At 36.3% G+C, this 24,700-nt stretch overlaps 2 protein-coding genes across 4 annotated transcripts in view; one reads left to right on the top strand and one right to left on the bottom strand.

Moving 5' to 3' along the window:
* rhoj (ras homolog family member J) overlaps positions 1-2,212 on the bottom strand; it is a 33,435-nt gene extending 31,223 nt beyond the window's left edge. Inside the window, exon 1 of the mRNA NM_001044801.2 lies at positions 1,999-2,212. Within this exon, the coding sequence (NP_001038266.1) occupies positions 1,999-2,212 (214 nt within the window). The remainder of the gene's footprint in view (positions 1-1,998) is intronic.
* Positions 2,213-6,347: 4,135 nt separating this feature from the next.
* The window catches only part of kcnh5a (potassium voltage-gated channel, subfamily H (eag-related), member 5a), a 227,759-nt gene continuing 209,406 nt past the window's right edge, over positions 6,348-24,700 (top strand). For 2 of the 3 annotated variants that reach the window (XR_015517664.1, XM_087296997.1), the window contains exon 1: positions 6,348-6,565. Coding sequence is in view for 2 of the 3 variants with exons in the window: in XM_087296997.1 (XP_087153123.1) it covers positions 6,493-6,565 (73 nt within the window). In the remaining variant the exon portion in view is untranslated. 3 annotated transcript variants of the gene reach the window in all.

The raw sequence follows: 24,700 nt of genomic DNA, 5'->3' as shown, positions 1-24,700 counted from the left end.
ACATTTACTTTTGAGAAGGTTCTTATGCAAGTTTTTAAATTAGACCCCTGATTTGCACAAAAAGACTCACTGAGAGACCACCTTATAGAGGTGGTCTTGGCCTAACTGAACAAGCTCTAAAGTGTTTTACTTGGGGTGAAGAGTCAACTGACCCAATCAACCAAAGAACAAGGCTTTGTCCAATGCAATCTCTAAACAATTAATAAATTTGTCAATACGTAAAATACGATGTGCTAATGCCTCTTGTAATGAATTATAGAATAAACTGGAGCAAAAGCCAGAAGAACAAATTCAGGTCAAGAGAACATATTTGGTCAGAAAAACATATTTCAGAATAATATGAACATATGAAACTGTGAACAATTCAGAACAATTGAAACTGTGAGTCTTGCTCAAAATGATAGTGTAGTATAACAGGAGCTACAAAAAAGCCACAGTAAGCCCACAGAGTTGTTTTCTGTCTATTTTGGTGGATGATTGATCTAAATTGAATACTGGAACACGAATGTATACTTTCTAACAAACTGAACATCCAAAACAATGGTGTCCGTGTATAAAAAAAGTCAAAACAGCAACAGCAATTTCAGTCTCATAAACCAAAAGCAAAGCTTTGCTGCATGCTTTACCATACTGCAATGAGCAGTATTACCAGGTTTGTTTTGTGTTATGTTCATATTTCTGTCAATTCACACAAAAATCATAGCAGATGCAGATGCATCTTTTGAGATGGTCTTAATCTGTTGGTGTCTGGTGTGCATAAGTGTTCACACTTGCTCTATTAGTGAACTGCACTAACAGAGCAATTGCAGTCAGTTTTACTCAAACCAAACCAACCAAAAGTATGAACACACCCTAAAATGCTCCAGGGCTAAAATTCGAAATGGTTGTGTTTAATAGTCTATGCTAATTAGGATCAAGAATCTCTGTTTTTTTATACAGCACCAGAAAAAATGTGTCACTCTCGGCCATTGTGGTATCACCAGAAAACTCTGAATGAGAGATTTAGCAAAGTGTAAATATAAAATAAAACGACAGAATCTTTCTCCTCCCTATATTTTCATTACTTTCTGTAAAAGTTGTAACACTTTATTTTAATAATAAAAGCATATACTGCATTGAGAACATAGTACTTTTGTAGCACTCCATACAGGTTGGAGCATATATTTTACATTTTTCAATTTGGATTTTTGGTTTCAGATTTTGGAGAAAGAATTGAAAAGTTTTTCAAGTAACTTCTTTGTTGTGGGGAAATGTCATGCTGTTCTCACAAAGCTGTATCCACTCTTACAGGATGTTGAAGTTGACCTGTGAGCCACTGTGTAATTAGGACTTGACCCTCATAGGATTCTGGGTGCATGCAAGTGTCATGGGGACTTTCCTTGTAGAGAAACCACAGCCTGCATGCTTGTGATCCACAAAGAACAGCGTGATGACAACACATTTGTGAGCATCAACATGTAGGCATCATCATAAATACAAACAAATGACACCTGACAAGCTCACATTCTGCCTGTTACTTTGATCAACAGGTTGCAGCACTGACTACAGCACCAGTCTCACGCAAAGACTGTATTTTCGTCATCAACAAAGCAAACAGTGTAGATAAGCTGTATCACTAATTAAAGCAATTTAATGTGTGATATAGACGGATGCAAAACTGAGATTTTTAACACCTTCTGACATTTTTGAAGTATTGTAAAATGTGTGTGTGTGTCTAAATGCTGAATAAGGTACATATATGCATAGATTTGACTTTGGGTGTAAAGTATAATGGTAGATTTACGATATCCAAAACTATAACGCGCGCGCTCGGTTTGTATACTTCTTCAGTGTGTCGGGCCTCAGTCCCCGCTCTGGCAGTTGTTATCTCCTCTTTCAGACGGCTATTCTTGGGACCGTCCCCTAGTTGACGGCAGTGGGGGGTGGCAGACAAGGATTAGGTGAACATACTGTATAAACCGCACTTTATAAACAGGGGCTTCAGCTAAACCATCTTACCTGCGTAGTGATCGAACACAGTCGGTATATATTCCTCAGGAAAAGCATCATTCGCGTAACTCATCAACAAACAGGTTTTGCCCACGGCTCCATCGCCGACCACAACGCATTTCAACATCTTTTTGGCAGTGGTATTGACAGGATCGCTGTTACTGCCTCCATCCTCAGCCGCTTCCAACGCGTTCTGCCTACTTTTCGAGCTGAGTGTAGGCATGATAGTTGGACAAGTCCAGGACTGTTTTCACCACAGGTAGCCAAGTGTTGACGTATCAATCTCTGATGCGTTTAATCTTCGTTTGACCAGTTTAGTCACTCGAGTTTACGCGTCTCGTGTCTTTCGGGTGCGCACGCAAAATCCGTCAAGTCGGAGAGCCACACGTTAGCTCGCGCTTCCAAAACAATCCGGTGCCATCGACAGCAGTTTCATGAAAACTCTCGAGAACTCCTACAACTTGCATTCCGCTGTCTTACATGCTGCTGCTCCGACAATTAAACCGTTTCCAAAAGCCGGGTCTGTGGCCCCGGTTTATTCCCCCTCAAACTCCAAACAGCTTTCCACAATCGCCCCTACGCGGCTACGCATCGTCAGTGTCAGGAAATCATTGGTTTCCAAGCGAATTCCATATAAGGCAGGAGTGGGTTGGGAACAATAGGGGCTCTGTCCACGCTCAGCCTGCTCAACAGGGGACTTCAGCGGCGCAGGAGGGGCGGGAGGACGTCCCGAATGCAACCGCATTTCCTAAAATATGGCGCCACTCGGAAGGATGGCTGGATATTCATTCATTCATTCATTCATTCATTCATTCATTCATTCATTCATTCATTCATTCATTCAACTTCTTTCTTTCTTTCTTTCTTTCTTTCTTTCTTTCTTTCTATATAACTACCACGATCTGAGTCAAAATGTCCAGCCTTTTAACAATATAAATAAGCTTCATTCATAATAATGTATTCAATGTTCATATACAGCAATGTTTCTTAACCACGTTTCTGGAGGACCACCAGCTCTGCACATTTCCATGTCTCCCTAACCAAACACACATGATTCAGATCATCAGCTCATTAGCAGAGACTGAAAGACCTGTAATGGGTTAGACAGACAAAGGAGACATCCAAAACGTGCAGTGCTGGTGCGCCTCCAGGAACTTGGTTGAGAAACACACAGTATGTGACTCTGGATCACAAACCAGCCACAAATGTACTTTTGAGAATCAGGTGTATACATTACCTGACAGCCAGAGATGGAAAGTAACATTAAACCTTGTGTTTGAGTCTCAAGATCATCCTCAGGGTGAAAAGATGAACCTCACAATCATATAGTCACTGCTGGAAAGGGTTCAGATCTGCAAAAGAGATTGAGGATTTTTCTGAAGAACAGCAGTCAGTTTGGCTGTTCAGAACAAACAAGAGATTTATAAACAACCATCACAAAGCAGAAGCCAGTCATAGTATTAAAAAGCATGTAAACGTTTGTAGTGTTATTTTAATAATTTCAGCTAAATTTCGGTGTTGTAAAATATATAAACACCTTTTATGTTAAATATCTTACTCGGGACAATACGAAATAAAAAAATAACAAGAATGTTGTATGATCTCTCTTGATATGTTCAAATTATACACGTTTTAACAATCTTAAAGGGATATGTGATATTTCGAGCACAACTGTACATGATGTACAGTGTTACTACTGTGAATCTAAAAAGGTAGTAATAATTACTTTTTACTTAAAGAGCACATAGTTTACCCCTTTTTATGATTTAATATTAATAATATGGTTCTTCTGAGTGTGCCAGTTTAGGTTCAGTTTAAAATACAATTCAGATTTTTTTATTATAATGTATTAAACTGTTATTTTGGTGGCGTGTTCACAGCTCGCTGTTTTAGGGGTGTGTTGCATCACATGAAAATTAGTTTCAAATTCCCACCCAACATAACAAGGGGGCGGAGCCAAGAGCTTCCACGCTAGCGTTTGGCAACAAACAGGCAGACAGAGAGAGAGAAGCAGCATGAGAGGATCAGCATTCAGCCGTACATGTACGCCTTGGACACAGACCAAGCAGAGAGTACACAAACATTTGTGTCTTTGTATAGTTTTAGAGCCAACTCTGTGCTAGTTTAAAGTTCCAAGCTTGTACACCGAGACTAATAACCACGCACACTGAATTAACTTTGACTGAGGCACCGGATGACCCGCTTAGAGCTGTGACACGGCACACCAGACACGGACATTTGCATGTTTTTTAAAATGAAACTATTCAGAAATGGCTCTCTGTGGCGCGGCAGAAACATGAAGTGTCCCGAATCCTAGCTGGGCGCCGTGGACAGCCGCCGACTTGAAGCGCTGCTGTGTGTACCCATATAGAAACCTATTTTTAGAATTCTAAAATGCATGGCACTGCGTGGCGCGATGTTGCGCGTCGGTGAGTGGGACTTATGGTGTATGACCTGCATGCAAGTTTCTTATTTTATTTCCAATGGAGCGACACTCACGTGAGGCAAAGGCGCTCGCACTTTACAGCTACACCTAGTTAAGATCACACTCACAGGTAGCTTCTGTGAACTCAAGAAATGTAAACGACTGAAGTTTAAGAATAGACGCAATGAAAAGTACACTAGTGTACAAACCTAAATACAAACAAACTAAGTTACAAACACTAATTCCGATTACAGCGATCATGTGGTGAATTCTAATCTTGTGTTGAGCCCAATGAGCCTTACATCTAATAATAGTTTTCCTTTAGTGACATCGCTTTGACTCACTCGCTGAAAATGGCGGATGTGAAAAGACAAACTGAGGATTAGGTGACATGTGCTTGTCAATCAATATTTGTGGGCGGAGGGAGCGCACTCCTACGTCAAGCTGTGGTCGATCTAAAAACCGCTCCAATTGGTCCACCGTTTTTATGTTGTTAATTGAAAAAAAAGGACTGGGTGTGTTTATATCACCCCAATAAGACACATGACACGTCTGTCCAAACAGCTTGAAAAGTAGATTTTTCACCAAAGGTGCCCTTTAAGTACAGTACATACTTCACGCCGCACTTCTTTACTTTTACTTGAGTACAAAAATCTAGTCAATTTTTATCAGCGTCATTATAGACATGTGTACTTCTATAGAGTAAAGGATGTGTGTACTTTGATCATCTCTGCTGACAGCTAAATAAATAACCATTCCATTGATGTTTGTGTTGTTAAGACATGACAATATTTGGCTGAGAAACAAATACTTTAAAATCTAGAAAAATCTAGATTTTGAGTAAATCACCTTTGAAGTTATCTAAATTAAGCAATGCTATTTAATAATACAAAATAAATTTCTAAATTTTACAGTAGAAAATTTACTACATATCTTAATGGAAAATGATCTTAACATTCTAATGATTTTGGCATAAATTAAAAATCAATTATTCAGACCCAGTCAGTCTATTTTTGATTATTACCAAAAAATACATGTTCAACATAAGATGTAAGGTCATATAGTGACAGTGTCATAATGATAAAACAGGCTTTAACCATACACTTGTTGTCATATAGCTGTCAATATTGAAAAAAATCAGCTATGGAAAAGTAGTACCATATTTGTCTGATACTATAAACAATATTAATTCATTGTATTCATAGAAGCTAAAGTTTAGTTTGTTAATTTTCTATTTTTCTTGAGGTTTTTAAAATCTAAAATTACATTTTAAAACGGCGTGACCTCGTTGATACAAAAATGTGTAAGAAAAAATGTGGCTTTTTAAATGATTAGACTACATGATGTGTATAAACAAATTTTAATTAATGTTAAAACTAATTTTCATTAGTTTCAAAGCTGGCTATATTTAAGAAGATGGTTTAATATTAAAATTTAATTTAAAATTAATTTAAAACTTTCAAATGAATATATTTCACTTTGAAGAACCGTTTGTGGAGCAGAGCTGTTCTTTGGATATCACAGGTTCTTTAAACAAACAACGTCAGCATTAATGAGCCTTTATTTTTAATAACGTAAATAAAACTTACTTTGTTTTAATGAGATTGATAGCCTATTGACGCAATCGGCGAAAATACGATCAGCATCAGCTGTAATTCCACAGAAAGGCATCTCTTCTTGATCTATCTATTCATCAGTTTTTGTATTTTAGTTTTAACTTATCTTCCCTTCACTTACAGTAACTCTGTCAGAGTTTTCAATTTAATAAATCGCGCGCAATGAGCACTATCTGTTGCATGTGACTATTTCCATGGCACCGGGCATCTCGCACGAGATTCCTGTGCCAGCCAATTTTTATTGTTACAGCTTTCAAGTGCGCAGGCGCAGACCAGGGAAGCGCGGAGCCTGCAGAACTGCGAGCGCTCCGTGGTACAAAGGACCCATACCAGTCAGGCACGGCGCAGCGTTACCATGATCTTCTCCATCCCACCGATAGATTCCCATCCCACCGCCTGCATCACTTTAACGACCAGCTTCCACCAACTCCGCGAGCCTGACCGACGCTGCCCGGCCGCAGAATGCACGGGGGAAAAAGAGGACTGGTGGCACCACAGAACACTTTTTTGGAGAATGTTGTCCGTCGCTCAAGTGGTAAGATGATCGCTTTCTTCAGATTTGCAGAACCTGATTAAGCGGAAAGTGTCGTGATGCCTCAAGATGTGTTTTGCGCTTTTTCTGTACTCATGTCTGTTTGTTTTTTGAACTTTAACTCAGAATTATGCGTAAAATTAAAGCTCGTGAGTTCCTTTATATGTTTTAAAAATGGAAACTGGATTATTTATCTGATCAAAGTAAGCTGGGGTATTTATAAATGGCACGCGTAATTTACTTTACACTCTTTTTATTGAGTGTTTAATAAAAGCTAAAACGACATCAGAAAAACAACCGAGGGCTAAACGTGGTCGCATCATTACCATAATAATAATTAATACCGGTCAGTAGCTAGCACGTTGCCCAGTCCCTTCCCAAAATATAAATGTGCCTTTACTGTTGCTGTTCATTACATTACAGCATTAATATATTAATGCATCAGAAAGAGTTTATGACATCTACAACCTACGCTTATTGCGACTAATCTCACAAGGGGAACTATTTATTTGCGTCAAAAGTGCGTGGATTCTGTGTGGAGTCACACACGCAGTCTTTTTAGCTCATATGTAAACTTTAAAACAGAAATTAAACTGGTATTTTGAGTTTAGTGTGGTTAACCACTGTAATCATATGTATTTTATTTTGTGCGTGTTTCATATTGTAAACTATTAATTCTTTGTAATCACTTTATAACAAAATATAGCCTATTGTCAGTTTTAACATTAATATTAATAGCATCGTTTGTTAATAATTCATCCAAACAATCAAAGAGGGTCTAGATCCATCATGGATTTATCTGGTCTATTTTTTATAGTTAAATTGTTTGTGATCACAGCAGAAGTTCATTTAAAGGTGATGCTGTTTTTCTTGGCTCTTCTGTAGCGGATCTTCTCATCTGTGAAGGGCTTGTCGCCTGTGGCGTGAATTGCAGAGTCATTTTGTGTCACATACAGTACATTTTCCATGTGAATCTGCCACAGGTTCTGTGAGAAAAGACCTCACCAGCAGAGGTCACACATGATTACTGCAATTCCCTCTGTTTTACTTACATAGATATTACAAACTTCGAAGACAATTTATTTGTATACGTTTAAAGCAGAAAGTTCTGTGTGATGGACTCGGCATGTGTGTGCTTTTTATGCAGTGTTGTATTATAGCTCATAATACCATGCCTTGACATTTGCCGTGGGCAGCTCTCTGACCTCCGAGGGTCTCTAGATCTCCCACACACTCTACAAATCTGACGCAGAGCGTGTCTCATCAGAGGAAAAAAGGCTGTACCTAATTTTTTATACAGTCTCTGTAGTAGCAAGATGCAAATGTTTGTATTCATTGAGCTCCCTGTCATCGTGATCATCCTTTAATGTTTAATCGATGCAGCGAGTGGAAGAATTTCACATCTGAGTGCAGATGAAGTTGATCTCATATTGCTTTTGGACATCCACCCCTCATCCCATTACTTATTCAAATATGCTGACAGAATCTGAATGGGCTGGATAATTCATTCTTGCTTTAAAATTTAAATTTATTTTCTTGTCATATGCTTTTTTAATGAGTAATTTACAAGGAACAGCATGCATTCTGTATCTGGATGAATTAGCATTTTCATAGCCGTCAATACACAAGTCAGGAAGAGTGCCCAGTAATGCTTGTCAAGAATAAAAACTGAGAGGTTTTATGGAATTGAATGGCAAAGTTGGTGATATCTTCCATCCTAAAACTTCACCAAGATACATGATTAAAAATAAAGCCTCCAAAATGGGGATTTGTAGCAATGCAGGAGTAATTTTGGTTGAATAGTCCCTAAAAATAATTGCGTAGAACATTTTTAAAATTGAAAAATTCAATATAAAGAACCTTTTTTTGGGAGGAAAGGTTTCAGTTTTTGCATTCCTGGTCAATAAAGAGTCATATTTATGTGTGTATATTTAAAAATGTAGCTTATCTAAAGGTTATACTGACTCTGCTGATGGTGAGACAATGGAGAATGTGTCATAACATTTTAGGATTGTAGACCTAAGCATTTGCAGCTAATAAGGCAATGATGTGCAAGTGGTAAATAAAGAAAGTGAACACTGCAGGGTCTTAAACTAAAGTTTGACTTTGGCTAGGGTTATTATATTTAATTTAGCAAAAAAAAAGACGGTTGCAGGGCAGTGAGGGGTGGATAGTGTTGGGGTTGTAAATTTGTGACATGCATTCTATGAAACTGTAGTACTGAACTACATTATTAGTTATATGTTATTAATTGCCCTCATGCCATTTAAATCCCATGAGACTTTTGTTCATATTTTGAATACAAATAAGGATATTTTATGTGAAATCTGAGAGCTCCCTCATCCTTCATGTACAGCAAGCTGTTTCCTATGCTGATACTGAGAAGAAACCATATATTATAGATACTGAGAAGAAACCATTGTTATAAAGCCATAATGTTTATTTTATGTTCACAAAAAAGTATTCTCGTAGCTTAATAATATTCCGATTGAACCATCAATGCCATGTGGTAGGTTTTGTAGATGTTTCTTGATTTTTTTTTTTAGTCGGGGCATAGGCCTGTGTAAGATTCTGACGGTATAATAACCCTGGATAAAAATATCACAGTTTCACGGTATTGTGACTACTGCTCTAAAATATATTCTTTTTATTTGTATGGGTAAAAAACAAAACCCTTTTCCCCCTTTGAACACAATATATTTTATTTTGAGAAACATTTATAATATTTTGGAGCTGTAAACATGTCAGGCTAAATAATTTAAATAAATCATTGACTTCTGCTGCCTTCATTAGTTCTTGAAACAAAGATTTCTTTTCAATTTAAAGCGGCATCTTAAAATATCTTTTCTGCATGGAGATACTTTTGTCCTAAAAACCTAAAAAAGGTAGGAATGGTATAACAGAAAATCTTGGCGGTTTAAAACCTTGACTTTTTCAAACCGTGGTATACCTTGAAAATGGTTATTGTCCCAGTCAGGACTATTGCTGTCAAGGAGGATGAGGGAGCTCATATATTTCACATAAAATATCTTAATTTGTGTTCCACAGACAAACTAAAGTCTTAGGGGTTTGGAACAGCATTAATAAATTAATAATGTTATTTTTGTTTTTGGGTGAAGCAACACCAGAAACACCCTTTCCATTAAACATCTGCTCCTCGCCGATAAAATAACAGGGTGCCCGTGAGGTTTTAAATCTCAAAAACAAATTTTTAGGCCTTAAAGTTTTAAATTTACTGAAATATTGTGTTGTAGGTCTTCAATCTTTTTTCAAACAGCTCTTAATTTGTCTTTGTATTGCTACCCAATCCGGCCAACACCACAATCATTAATAATCCATCTCAATAAAACTTTGAAGTTTTCTATTTAAGGATGTAATTTTTTAACTCTAATTACAATAATGGTTTTATTATTTTCCTTACAAAAACATTTGTTTAAAAGTTCTCCATGTATTTACTGAGGAAGCTGAACTTGACAGCCTGTTGTGCATACATTTAGTTTATTAAAAGTTAGTTTTTAAAACTTTTAAAACATTTTTCAAATTTTTTAATTAAAAGGTTATAATGAAAAAATGTATGTATACAAATAGAGCTTGCATGTTTTGACACAATATAAAAATTTTGGTCTGAATTAACTAAAATATAATTTTTTTCATTTATTAATTATTATTATTATTATTATTATTATTATTATTATTATTATTATTATTATTGTATTATTAAAATTATTAAATTTTATTTAAAATATTATATGTATAATATGATAGGGCAAATTATATATAATATGATAGGGCAAATAAAACTCTTTTCCAACTGGGCCATTCAAAAAACTCCTTAGTGTTTACCCCTATGAGTCTAAAATTTAATTCATAATGGTCTTAAAAATGTTTTTAAAAGTCTTAAATGTAACTTGCTGAATCTTGCAGAAACCCTGAATAAATGATAACTTTTTATTAGTTGGTTATTACACAATTTACATGAAACTATTTACTTTCAATAGGTTATTTTATAAAAGTAAAATAAAAAAGAAACAAAATCCACTTTTTCACTGTTCAGAAGCCACGTGCCACCCACTGACTTGTAAAAGCTGCTGCTCTCCCTCATGGCTGTTGGCTTGGTGCTGAGGGATTGAGACACACTGGCAATGTTTGCATACGTACAGTTAGGTCCATAAATATTCGGACATCGACACAATTCTAACATTTTGGCTCTATACACAATGTTTATTTGAAATTAAACTAACAAGATGTGCTTTATCTGCAGACTGTCAGCTTTAATTTGGGGTTATTTACATTCAAATCAGGTAAACGCTGTAGGAATTACAGCAGTTTGCATACGTGCCTCCCACTTGTTAATGGTCCAAAAGTAATTGGAAAGAATAATAACAATAAATCCAACTTTCACTTTTCTAATACTTGGTTGCAAATCTTTTGCCAATTACAACCTGAAGTCTGGAACGCTGTTTTTGAGGCTCACCAATGGTTTACATCTTGTGGCGAACACTCTGTATTCACTCCGGTGTTGTCTTCTTTTGATTGTTGACTTTTGGTTATCAAGTTTGCATTTCCACTGCCAAAAGGGTACCCTTTTGGTGGGCGTGGTGTATGACAGAAAGCTACAGATGATGTCATTTTCACTTGTAGAAATGTCACAGTAAAGCCATAAGGGTCGTTCACATATCATATGAGAAGCACTTCTCACAAAACAGATGCTGCATAGACATAAATACTTGTGTATATGTGTATACAAAACAGATGCATTATACACATAAATACTTGTGTATAAATGATTGTTACTAACCTTTCTATGAACATGATTTGATTATAACTGCAGATCAATGATAGCAAATAGCCTACTGTAACGTCTGTGATTAAATGAAATAAATAAATAAATGTTACAAATATGAACACATACAGACCCTTACAGTCTCTGATATGTTACCAATTACAGAAAAATTACATACAGCATAGATTTAGTCCTTATTTGGTTTCAAAAACAACACTAAATATAACCCACAGTCAGAGCAAACCTCTCATGTGTGACTTTAATCTTCAGCATCACATATAACCTCTTGTTAGAAAGTAATTCCGAGTTCCTAATAGTTAAACATGGCAGTTTGTTTATGTTTTAGGTTGCACAGCAGCAGATTTTGTTATTCTTGGCTTTTTGGCTGTACATCAAGACGACAGCAAGGTTTTTTAGAGCTTGGGTAAACCATGGCTTGTTATTATAGGTATATATTATTACTGTGTAATGTCTCGGCTGTGTTTTTAAAAATGGAGCTTCCTTTGTTTTCATTCTCCTGCATTCTTCGAATGACATATCTCTGTAAACCAATAGCGTTTAGCTGCGTATCTATCTGTGCCTCATGGTACCCTTTGGGCGTGTTGGTGCCCTTTGCTAAGGGTGATCAAAAATTGTTACGGTACGGTTCGCTTTTAGGTACCCTTTGACAGTGGAAACGGCCATAAAAGTGTACTGAACCGTACTGTACCATACCACTCAGTGGAAATGGACTATTTGACACACACACACACACACACACACACACACACACACACACACACACACACACACACACACACACACACACACACACACACACACACACACATACACATGTTTGTTTTTGTGAAAAGTGGGGACATTACATAGGTTTCCATTCATTTTATACTGTCCAAACTGTATATTGTATTGCCCTCACTCCACCCCACCCCTAAACCCAACCATCACAGGAGACTGTGTGCAGCTTTACTCTCTGATTAAACTCATTCAGTGTGATTTATAAGCATTTTGAGAAATGAGGACGTCACCAATGTCCTCATATTTCACCTCCTTTTTGTAATACCTGTGTCATACCCATGTCATTATACAGATTTGTGTCCTGATATGTCACAAAAACACGTACACACACACACACACACACACACACACACACACACACACACACACACACACACACACACACACACACACACCTTCTCGAGAGTGCTCTTGATCTGGCCAACTTTTGTAAAGGGTGTTTTCTTAATTGTTTGGTTGTCCACCACAGTTGTTTCCATGGTCTTCCGGGTCTTTTGGTGTTGCTGATCTCACTGGTGCCTTCTTTCTTTTTTAAGAATGTTCCAAACAGTTGTTTTGCAACCAAATATTAAAAAGTAAAAAGTTTGATTTATTATTATTATTATTATTATTATTATTATTATTATTATTATTATTCTGTCCAATTACTTTTGGACCCTTATCAAGTGGGAGGCACATATGCAAACTGTTGTAAATCCTACAACGTTTCCCTGATTTTGATAAAAATAACCTCAAATTAAAGCTGACAGTCTGATACAGTTTGTTTGTTTCAAATCAATTGTATTGTGTATAGAGCCAAAAATGTTAGTATTGTGTCGATGTCCTAATATTTATGGACCTAACTCTACATGACCAAAGGGTGGTGACGTACAATAAGGCATGGCCTAAAGAGAAAGCTTAAAGTAAAGCAAAAACACATAATAATAATAACGACTGCATAGAAAATAAAAGCTGAATTTCAAACATTTTATGAAAATTAGATATGCTGGCCGGATGCATTTTTGAATTCCAAAAAGAGGACAAATTTGGACAAATGGTCACCCTAACTTAGCCAGGATGACATTTGGATAGAGAGGATGTGGAAATCCGTCATGGAGGCTTTATTAAATGACAATAATATTTTATAAATTTTTTTAAAGAGTGCCATGTGCATTTTAACTGAAACCCCAAAACACCCCAAGGCTTAAATTGCACTTGGCAGGATAGTTGACCAGTTTAAAATAAGCTATCAAAACCCTTTATTACGTAATAGCCATAAATTATCCAATCTCTGAGCTTAATTCAGTCAGGATTTAAAATTGTTCAAGCAATTTGTTTTTCCTATGCTTCTTATATCGTCATATGCGCAGCATGCCAACCTCAAAATAATGAAGCCTTTCACGAGTGCAGCTGTGGAAACGATGTAGGTGTTTTTCTGAGGCTTTTGTGTCTCTGTCCCTTATTTCCACCCCAGCTCCTCCCCGTAGCTCTTCTTCTTTTGTTTGAGGACAGCAAAGTTTGTTCGAGTTTTGCCAGGCCACTTACAGAAATCGAAACACACAGCTGGGGGTAAACAAAGTCAACTTTCATAAGGCTGATTACCTTTACCCATCATTGTTAGAACAGCAAAGCAGTGCGTATTTCCCTCCAGTCTCCTTATGTAAGCAGAGGAACAACTGTTGTTGAGTTTTAATGTGTTAGAAAAGCTTTTTGTAGTCAAGTTGATGTTTGGCTAATCTTTGACAGCAGGGTTCACGCCGACTGGAAATTAAATTATTTTAAAAGTGCTTTTGAAATTGCTGTACTAACATTTAGGCCTGACATTTCGGAATATAAACTGCCTCTGTGGTGTTTGGTTATTTGTAGTAGTCGTTGGTTTTCGTGGTTTTATAGTGTCATTAATTTATATATATATATATATATATATATATATATATATATATATATATATATATATATATATATATATATATATGTATTTTGGAAGGACTTTTCAAATGACATATTATTTAAATAGCAGTTGTTATATTCAGTATGCAGTTACATACATTTTCTCCCACCCATCTATTCTGTTGCTTTTTCTGCTCTCATAGTACTGCTCTTTTGCGTATGGGGCTTATGCAATGCAGCGTGGCTCTTCTGAGCCCCCGGCCATCCTCAGCTTGCTCTTTTGTAACGCTTGTCACAATGTAAGGTGAACAGGCACGCTACACATACACTCAAAAAGAGAAAGAGACACACATACATGCACATACGTAATGTAGAGAAATTTCACACTTACACACTTTTTTTATTTATTTATTTTTATTTTTGGTTTCAAATGTTTTAATTGTTAACAATTTCCTCTAGATTCTAGCAGGAAGTCACCAGTAACTTACTGTAAATCAGCAAGAAGGCTGTATTTACATTCACAGCATGATTTATCTTGCTATACTGTATATTTGCATTTATAGTATTGTATTTCTTTACTGTAAAATCTACTGTAATTTTCAAAATACAACTTCAAATTACAGTAACATACTGGATAATTGTCCTACAGTAAAATATGGTTCATGTTAGGGCTGCATGATGTTGGAAAAATTTGACATTGCGATTACTTTTTTTTTTCTCTCTCTGCGATTTATATATTGTGTTATACAGTACACTCACCTGCCGCTTTATTAGGTACACCTTACTAGTACTGGGTTTTTACCCCTTCAGAACTGCTTCAATCCCTCGTGGCTTGAGATATTCCTCAAAGATTTTGGTCCATATTTATTGAATGACAATAATGTGAATCTCCCGTTTCACCACGTATCAAAAGTACTCTGTTGGATTGAGATCTGGTGACTGTGGAGGTCATTTGAGTAGAGTGAACTTATTGTCATGTTCAAGAAACCAGTCTGAGATGATCCACGCTTTATGACATGGCGCGTTATCCTACTGGAAGTAGCCATCAGAAGATGGGTACACTGTGGTTATAAAGAGATGGACATGGTCACCAACAATACTCAGGTAGGCTGTGGAGTTGACACGATATTCCATTGGTACTAATGGGCCCAAAGTGTGTCACGTAAATATCCCCCACACCATTACACTACCACCACCTGCCTGAACCGTTGATACAAGGCTGGATGGATCCATGCTTTCATGGTGTTGACGCCAAATTCTGATCCTACCATCCAAATGTTGCAGCAGAAATCAAGACTCATCAGGAGTGGCACCCGGTCTGGTCTTCTGCTGCTGTAGCCCATCTTCCTCGAGGTTGGATGCGTTGTGCGTTCAGAGATGCTCTTCTCTATAGACCTCAGTTGTAATAAGTGGTTATTTGAGTTACTGTTTTATCAGCTCAATGCCGTCTGGCCATTCCCCATTGACCTCTGCCATTTGCACCTACAGAACTCCCGCTCACTGGATATTGTCTCTTTTTGGTCCATTCTCTGTAAACCCTTGAGATGGTTGTGTGTGATCCCAGTAGATCAGCAGTTTCTGAAATACTCAGAACAGCCCGTCTGGCACCAAAAACCATGCCACGTTCAAAGTCACTTAAATCACCTTTCTTCTCCATTCTGATGCTTGGTTTGCAGCAGATCAACTTGACTGTGTCTAAATGCATTGAGTTGCTGCAATGTGATTGGCTGATTAGAAATTTGTGGTAACAAGCAGTTGGACAGGTGTACCTAATAAAGTGGCCGGTGAGTGCATATAATATAATATATTGAGATATAATTTCACCAGATGGCTTAAATAACTTTTTTTTGCAAAGCATTTCTATTGATGCTTTTATAGGGGAGTGAATGTAATTTATGTAATAAGTAATTTATTATATACATATAATAAACAAAATACAGTCATAAATAAACACAATGGATCATATATTAAAGTGAAATAAACAAGGATTTACATTTTTTTTTCTGAGTTGGTTACAGAAATTACATAATTAAATGTAGATCATATAAACTGTTCAATAAAATGAATCTTTGTTAAACTTCTTTATTCTCTGTTAAAATGCTTTGAAATCTTTTAAAATGCTAAAATAGTCACTGGCCCTAAAAACATGTTAAGAGCACAGATGCAGATAATTCACTTTCACACTATTATGCTTAAATTCTCCACAAATCTCATGTGTTTTGACCTGTGGTTCCTGGTCATCTACAATCCCAACTCAACATTGCATATCTTGCGATGTGACTATTGCAGACACATATAGATGCTCAACGATATATTGTGCAGGCCTAATTCATATTTGCAGGTAAATACTGTGGGATTTTAAAAAATAACTTTAAAATAAAGGTACGTAATGTAAAGTACACATTGACAGTGCATTTTTTATGCAACAGCAGTTGAATCTGGTTTCTCATTCAAACATAACATACATCTTATTATATTGACTTAAAATGATTACTCGTGGGCTAATCTTAGTTATCGCAAGTCACATGATTTTATAAAAGCACTTAAAAATAAATTTTATTGTAATTTTATTTTATTTTTTAAAGAAAATAGTTATCTGAACAAAGGAAGGATGTTCACACTTAATACAGTTTTACACCTGGCAGACTTGTGTTAGGCTCAAGTATGAATGCTAAGTTTTTATCTCGTCATAGTAATAGTTTTGCTGATTACAGTACAGTAAAAGTGACAGAAACTTGTCTCCTTGCAGCAGCTCTTGATTTGTGTGTGTGATGAAGAATTTTCCAGGACTGATGACTCCTTTACATTTTTTTTCAAGTTTGTTTTACAAGTTCAAGTTTTTAAATTTTTTTTTTACAAACTTTACAAATTTATCAACAGCGTCACCAATTGTTTCAGATGTTGGTAGGTTGCTAAAACAAGTTAAAGTAACATAAATAGATATGCTCCATCAACAGGAGCCTTTAAGTTTAAGCTAAGTGTTATTTAATAATTAATTCATTTTTTTAAGCTGAAAAGGTAGCCTTTATTTAAAACTCATTGATAATTTTTTACCTTAATGAACGCATTAAAGAGCCCCTATTATGGGTTTTTGAAAATGACCTTCCATGCAGTGTGTAACACAGCACTAAGTGAAAAAAAAAACATCAAGCTGAGGTTTAAATTTGAAAGTGCACCGTGTTTAAAACTATTGATTTTTCGACTAGAATGGTCGAATAAATGAATCGTGTTGGGTTCGGATCTTTTGCCTGAACGCATCGACGTAAATTACCAAATATGAAATGCTGGATCCGGTAAAACGTGAACGCGCCTTTCCCTTTCAGACACTTGCAGAGTGCGGGGGATCAAGGGACTGATCATTAAACAAAGTTGATGATCACTGACAGATTCGGCTGTAGGCAATAAATGGTTATGAGTTCATTTTCAAAATAATACTACAGTATAACCACCGTGAGCTGTGTTTGTTCCTGTCATTTTTATGATTTCTGACAATCACCTACGCTGCAGCACATGATTCGTTGTTGTTTGCTATTAAAGGAAGGAGCAGCAGAGACTATGGGACTTTGTCAGTAACTGTTCATATGGACCAGTTTCTTTTTCCTCCCGATCATAACATGTAAGTGTAATTAAAATTGTTGCCTCATTTTGTGTAGTTTGCAAAGTATTTAACGTTATTTAATTGTGTGTTGTAACTTGTAATCGCTCCATATGGCTTGTAATCACTTATCTATTATAGATCAGTGCTTGTTGTGTATCTCTCAGGTTAAATCTGTATGGGGCTATTCATATATTATATCCAAAACCACTTTGAAAACGTGACGTGTGCCTCTTCCTCTTACTGATTAAACGCACTTCTGAACTCTCAATCTTTTGCTAGTTGCCTTTGCTATGGCCACCATCTGCTGTTTCTCACACACACACACACACACACACACACACACACACACACACACACACACACACACACACACACACACACACACACACACACACACACACATGTTTGTTTTTGTGAAAAGTGGGGACATTACATAGGTTTCCATTCATTTTATGCAGCCCAAACCGTATATTATATTGCCCTCACCCCACCCCACTCCTAAACCCAACCACCACAGGAGACTGTGTGCAGCTTTACTCTCTGATTAAACTCATTCTGTAGGATTTATAAGCATTTTGAGAAATGAGGACGTCACCAATGTCCTCATATTTCACCTCCTTTTTGTAATACCTGTGTCATACCCATGTCATTATACAGATTTGTGTCCTGATATGTCACAAAAACACGTACACACACACACACACACACACACACACACACACACACACACACACACACACACACACACACACTGTCAATTTTCAATATAGTTAAACTTTTGCCACTGTATGGATTAACACTGAATGTGTGTCGTTGTTATTACTTGAGGTTATGTTTAAGAGTAGTGAATTTGCTGGTGTTTAACTACGTAACTTTATCGCATTCCTGCATTGGGCTCTCACATAATCTCTGCATCATAACCATGCTGGGTGTTTCTCTCTGGCTGTTTCTCAATATGCGGTCAGTGATCTTGCGTCCTCGTGTAACATCATCATCATCAGCTGACAAAGTTTAGTTCCAATTTTCAAGAAGGCAAGAACGGAGGATGCGTGAAACTTCCCGGATGTGTTCTTGATATCGAGGAAGCACTGATGCAGACTTGAGCACTGAACTTGCTCTAGAAGTCCCAGAAGTCATTGGAACAAAAGGTGGGAAGTGCTGCGTTTTATTTAGATTAAATATTAAAGTTCAGAGATGTAAAATATTTACCTCAGGAGGTTCCCTAAATGAAATGGTGAATATAAAACATTTCCATGGACATCTTAATGACAGAATAAACACATTAAGGGTGTTTGTTTGCTAAAATTCGTATTAAAATCTGTTTTATTTGTTTTGTGCAATGTATATTTATAATGTTTTAAGCATAGTATATATTTAGAAAAAGTGAAAAACAGTAAATTGTTGTATAAATGCTGAAATGTTTAAATAATATTCCATTAAAAACCGGTGTAAGTCATGTGACCAGCAGGGAGAACGCAGCATCTCTTTTCTCACAGGACGCGTCCTTTGTCCTCGCGGTCTCCTGAGTTCGTTCTTGCTAGGACACCTGGCAAGACCGTTCTCCACAAAAACACAAGTCTGTTCTCTGCGTTCTTGGAATTGAGAAACAGCCTCTGTCTCGCGCTGAACCCAGTCAACCAATCACCAGGTCTATGGACCAATCAGTGCATATTAGCATCACACGAATGCATTGCTGAACGAATCAAATTTGAGTCGTTGGGATAATAATGCATATTATAAGTGAAATGACAATGAAAGTGTTTTATTTGATATTGCATGCATGTCAGCCTTAAGTTGGAGATCCTCGAAACCAAAATATGACCTTTTATTATGCAAAGTAGAGGCTTTTAAAAAAAATAAACCATAAAAAGGAGGCTTGAAGAATTGACGAAGTAGAGTTACCGAATGACACCTTTGAGAGAAAAAAAAAAACAAGAGACGAGTATTAATGTACGAGAACTGATATCCATGTGAGAAGAAGAATGGAGATTAGAAAGCCAAATAGAAAAAAATAAGTTTACCAGGACGTAGAGCTGGTTGCGTTCAATAAACCTAAGGGAGTGAGTATCAGATGGTGTATCTTAACTGAAAATAGTCTGTTTCTTCTACATGTTTTGGATCCAACAGAAAATCGTTTTCGCAAAGATCACAGCCGCTAAGAATGGTGTACTCCGTGTAAATATAGTCTAATCTTAATAGGATCCGTTTCATCCTCCTCTTTCCCTGTACTCATCCTCTCACCTGAATCAGACGTCCACATAGTCAGAACACATAGCATCTCACAGACAGAGCAAAATATGAATGCATTATGGTAATGGATCCAAAAATAGAATAATACTTGCTTGCCTGTTCAATGTCATTACTCCTCACTGCAGTGTCCGCCAAAAGTTACATGCAGATGAATGCATGAGAAGACACTTTGTTTCTCCTATAATGGCAGCAGACCCACTGTAGAGAGTGTGCTTGGAGAATAGTTTGTTACAGACTCCGATCGCACCACCATCTTCTTTTGCAGTCTAGAAGATTGGGAGAACATCTCTGACAGAAAGCTCAGAAAGTACGGGCTGCTCTGGTCTTTCTTCTGCAGCATGGCTCTGTTGTCAGTCCAGTTTGGGCTGCTGTTCTGTGGATTTTCATGTGTTTGTGGTGGGTTTGTACGTTGTCCGTTTCTCCATTCTGGATGGTAGCTGAAAAACTCCAAGTTCTAAGTGAGAACTGTAGATGATTTTCCATAAAAAAATATCAGGGTTTGTTTTGATTTCTGTCACTAGTTTCTGATGAAAGAACCTGAAATTAATCTATTAGCTTAATATTGAAAAACTAATAAATGACATAGGGATAAAGAAAGGGTAAATCTTTTTATTTTATTGGGATATAAATCCTAGGGGACTGGACAGGATTTTAATCAGAAGAACCACTTTTAAGCACTTTAATAGAACCAGTTGTGTCCAGGTCTATACGGGAACTGATTGGGACATGTTTAAGAATGTTATAGGTACTTTTCAAAACAATACTTTTGACTGTCTTGCAGTTAGTCAGGCTTGAACCCAACTCAACATACAGTAGACAGTGAGTACGTTTACATGGACACCAATAAACCGATTTTATTATGATTAAGACAATATTCAGATTAAGAGTCTACCATGTAATCAGCAATTTTTGATGACCTTAATCCGACTAAAGTCATAATCTAACTAAACAGAAATGGAATTAAGGCATGTGGAGTATGCCGATTTTAGTAGTATTATTCAGGTGCAGTACGGACATGTCAACACCGCAATCAAACTATTACCGTCGTGTAGGATTTTCACTGCATTTTGCGACAGGATTGTCTGTACACACACAACTGTTTAACACTATTCTCTGAACCTACAGAGACAGTGAATGACCACAGACCCCTGCATCATGAATTGCAGAGTATTTTGTTTCCCCATACAGCATGCGGTATCAAATTCCATCAAAACAACACTCTTATAGCAGTTCATACTCGCATCCAGTATCTCGTTTGTCACAGGGCGCATCCATGAAATGTTCCTGAATGAAAGTGTAAGTGCCGAACTGCAGTTTTAGTTGACTAATTAAAAATGAAACGCACAAAATTACATGAAGTTGGAAACCTGGATAGCGTGTTGACGCAATGACGTTAATTGATCAATGCGCTATAACATGTAAAACAGGATCATGAAAGGAACATTCAAAAAGCAACTCATGTAAACACCTTAATCATATTATTGTCTTATTCAGATCAAAGCAAATAATTTGATTACTGATGTCCGTTTTCATTGATGCGTACTGTAACTGCTTTTACAATGTTTCATTGCAATGATCTGTAACATAAGATAATTGTGCTAATATTTAATTTTCAGCACTACCTTAAATAAATGAAAGAATAAACAGTAAACAACTGTTGAAAAAAATTGTGCCTACATTATTTTAACCATATACTAAGATTTAAACGTTCACACATTGATCTCTTAATTTGCGTGATTTCTCTTTTCCTCTTTCTGTCTGTATGCTAGAATTAATATAAAGGACAAATTAAATTAACAAAACATAGTAATGTCCTATAGCAGAGATGCCCAAAGTAGGTGATGGAGAGGGTTAGAGCGAATGCCTTTAACACAGAGACTGTTATTTCTAATTTGACATAACATTTTTGGTTAATACGAGGACCCTTTGTTTTATTGCTTTATTGCTGAGCTACAAAAAAGGCAAACTGAAATTAAATGTTTCAATTTAATGTAAATGATTGTGTAAACAAGTTTTTAAAATTTAAATACTAATACTAGTATAAATGAGATTTTTACTGTTATAAGTTCATTGTAAAATGTAAAGAATACCGCATTGGTTGAAATAAATCAATCTTTTCAAGTCATTTTTAAATATTAATAAATAAATTCAAAAGCTATACATGGCAACTATATTTACCTTCGGCCCACTAGCCTCAATCAGGTTTGGTTTTTGGCCTTTATAAGAAAAAGTTTGGGCATCCCTGTCCTTTAGGATTCTAGGAATGAAATGTTTTAGAATTTACTTATTGCAAATAAATTGGGCTATTTATTTAGATCTAAATAAAAAAAAATCATTCATGATAAACTGATTCATATTCACTCTTGTGTGTGTGCTCATGTCCTGTTTAAATGGATCTTGCCGATCCTTTAAAACAAAAAGACAAATTAACAACAGAATACACCATTTAAAAGATTTTGTAAATGGTTTTGATAGGCTGCTTTTTTTATATTTCAATATATTTTTAAAAAGTAATGAATTATGAAATGTAAAAAACAAAACAAAAAAAAACAGAATTTTCTGTATTCATTTTCAAAATAGTGCTGCTTAGTGGGATAATTACTCTGAAAATGTATTCATTCATTTTCCTTCAGCTTAGTCTCTGTTTCAGAGGTTGCATCAGTGGAATGAACTGCCAACTTTTCCAGCATTTGTTTTACACCGTGGATTCCCTTCAAGCTGCAATCTAGTATTGGGAAACAGCCATACACAGTCATTTACGCACGCTATGGACAATTTAGTTTTTTTAATCCACTTGTAGCGCATGTCTTTGGACGGTGGAGGAAACCGGAGCACTCAGAGGAAACCCACATGAACACGGGGAAAACATACAAACTTTAAAATAAAAATAAAAAAAAGATACATATAATTTGTGCCTCCTGATAATACAATGTGGTCTTATAAACCAGGATGATTATTACAACATTAGTGCAAATGTCTTTACTGTCCTTTTTGATGTGTCCTTAGTACATAAAAAAAAAAAGAACTTTAAACTTTTGATGGGTAGTTTATGGTCTGTACCACGTTTCAGGAGACTGGGGTTGCTCTGTGGTTGATCTTATATCAGCAAGGCAAGATGTTTACAGTATTTAATCATAATAAAAATGGTCCATTTTAAAGCTGAAGCAAACCTTTGGTAGTTTGAGCAAATGTGTTTTATTAAAGGTGACATATTAGCAGGAAATCTCCACGCTCTCCAGACCCCTGTTTGAACCTTCTCTTTTGTAATTCCAAAGTGTACCCTGGAGATTGAATCGACAACTTTGTTCAAAGCCGTTTGCTTAAGGCAGGACCTTCGGCCGGAGATTGGCAGTGGTTATTTCCTAATGCACGCGCTGTGGACATCGCTCCTCTTGCTGGAAGTAATGGAGTCAAATGCTGACACACACAAAGTGTCACGCTGTAATTGAATAGAGAATTATAGAGAGATAAAGAAAGACAGCAAGAGGCGACGAAGACAGAGAAAAGGTCACAAATTGTCTGACAGCAGAAAGTCTCTCGCACAGGGTTTATTAATCAGAGCAATTTATAAATCAGCTTCGCTCTTTTGTCGAACCTAAAAGTTTAGAGTCTGAATCATGGTCTTGGAACACTGAATTGCAGTTTTTCCCGTGTACTTTTTGAGTCACAAATATTAAGAAATGTGCATTACTTTGAGTCTATAAAACACAATATTTCCCTCAAATGTTGTCGCTAAGTGCTGAAGAGAGTTTTCTCTGAACAAACAGCTTCGTATTGACCAATGTTGCTGACTTGCAAGCTCCCAGCATGCATTGCATCATGAATAAATTGTGTGGGTAGTGTTTTGTTTTGCCTTTTGCTGACTTCATGCTGTTAGTTGTTTGATGTGTGGTGATCATCTTTACACACGTTGAGGTTTATTGATTGTCTGCATCGTTTTAGTTTTGCGTAGTCAGATGTTTGACCTGGAGTGTAAGCTCCTGTCCTGGAAGAGACGTCTCCAACCACAATGACAGAAAGGCATTTGATGTTCAATTGATGGAACAGCAATGTTTGTAAAATATTTTGAGACTTTCTGTTTTGTAAAGAGTACAAATGCTTTTAAATTGAAATTTAGGACCAAAGTGCAATGAATAAAAAAAAAATTAATTAATTATTCATTCATTCATTCATTCATTCATTCATTCATTCATTCATTCATTCATTCATTCATTCATTCATGCATTCATTCATGCATTTATGCATTCATGCATTCATGCATTCATTTATTCATTTAATTTATTCATATGTTAAATTATACATTTTAATCATATATTAATGTTAAAACCGCTGCCATAAAATAATTTATCAATATGTTTGTTTATGTCTTTTTTGGATTAATGGGAGCTATGGAAAAAAAAAGTAATGCAGGAAATACATTAGGACCAATTTTATTGTTTATATCCTTTAAAATCGTCTATAATTTAGATTCTGCGGTGACAACTTTTTTTGCTCTGGCTTATTCAAAGAGTTACAGCTGACAACTGAAGATCAACAGTAAAAATGAAAGGTTTTACCTCTTTCCAATAGGGAAAAACACCAAAATACAACCAAGAAGGCATTATTATTTGGTGTCATGGTTTTGCAATCAAAAAATGTCATTACAGCGCAAGTCAATTGGGCAAAAACAGCCCTCAACATATTGAATGGGTCAATTTGAACATTACACAAGGGTTAAGGGTTGTTATTTTGGCGCATAGAAATTGATTTTAGTGTCTAAATGTGACATGAGTTCTAGTGTCCTGCAAACCAGCTTCTAACTTCTGACTACAATATTGTATAAATCCAAAATTGCGGTAAT

The sequence above is a fragment of the Danio rerio genome, chromosome 20, assembly GCF_052040795.2.
Source record: "Danio rerio strain M-AB ecotype USA chromosome 20, GRCz13ab, whole genome shotgun sequence".
NCBI lineage: Eukaryota > Metazoa > Chordata > Actinopteri > Cypriniformes > Danionidae > Danio > Danio rerio.
Note: the sequence above shows the minus strand (reverse complement) of the source record. Positions and strands in the feature narration are given on the sequence as shown.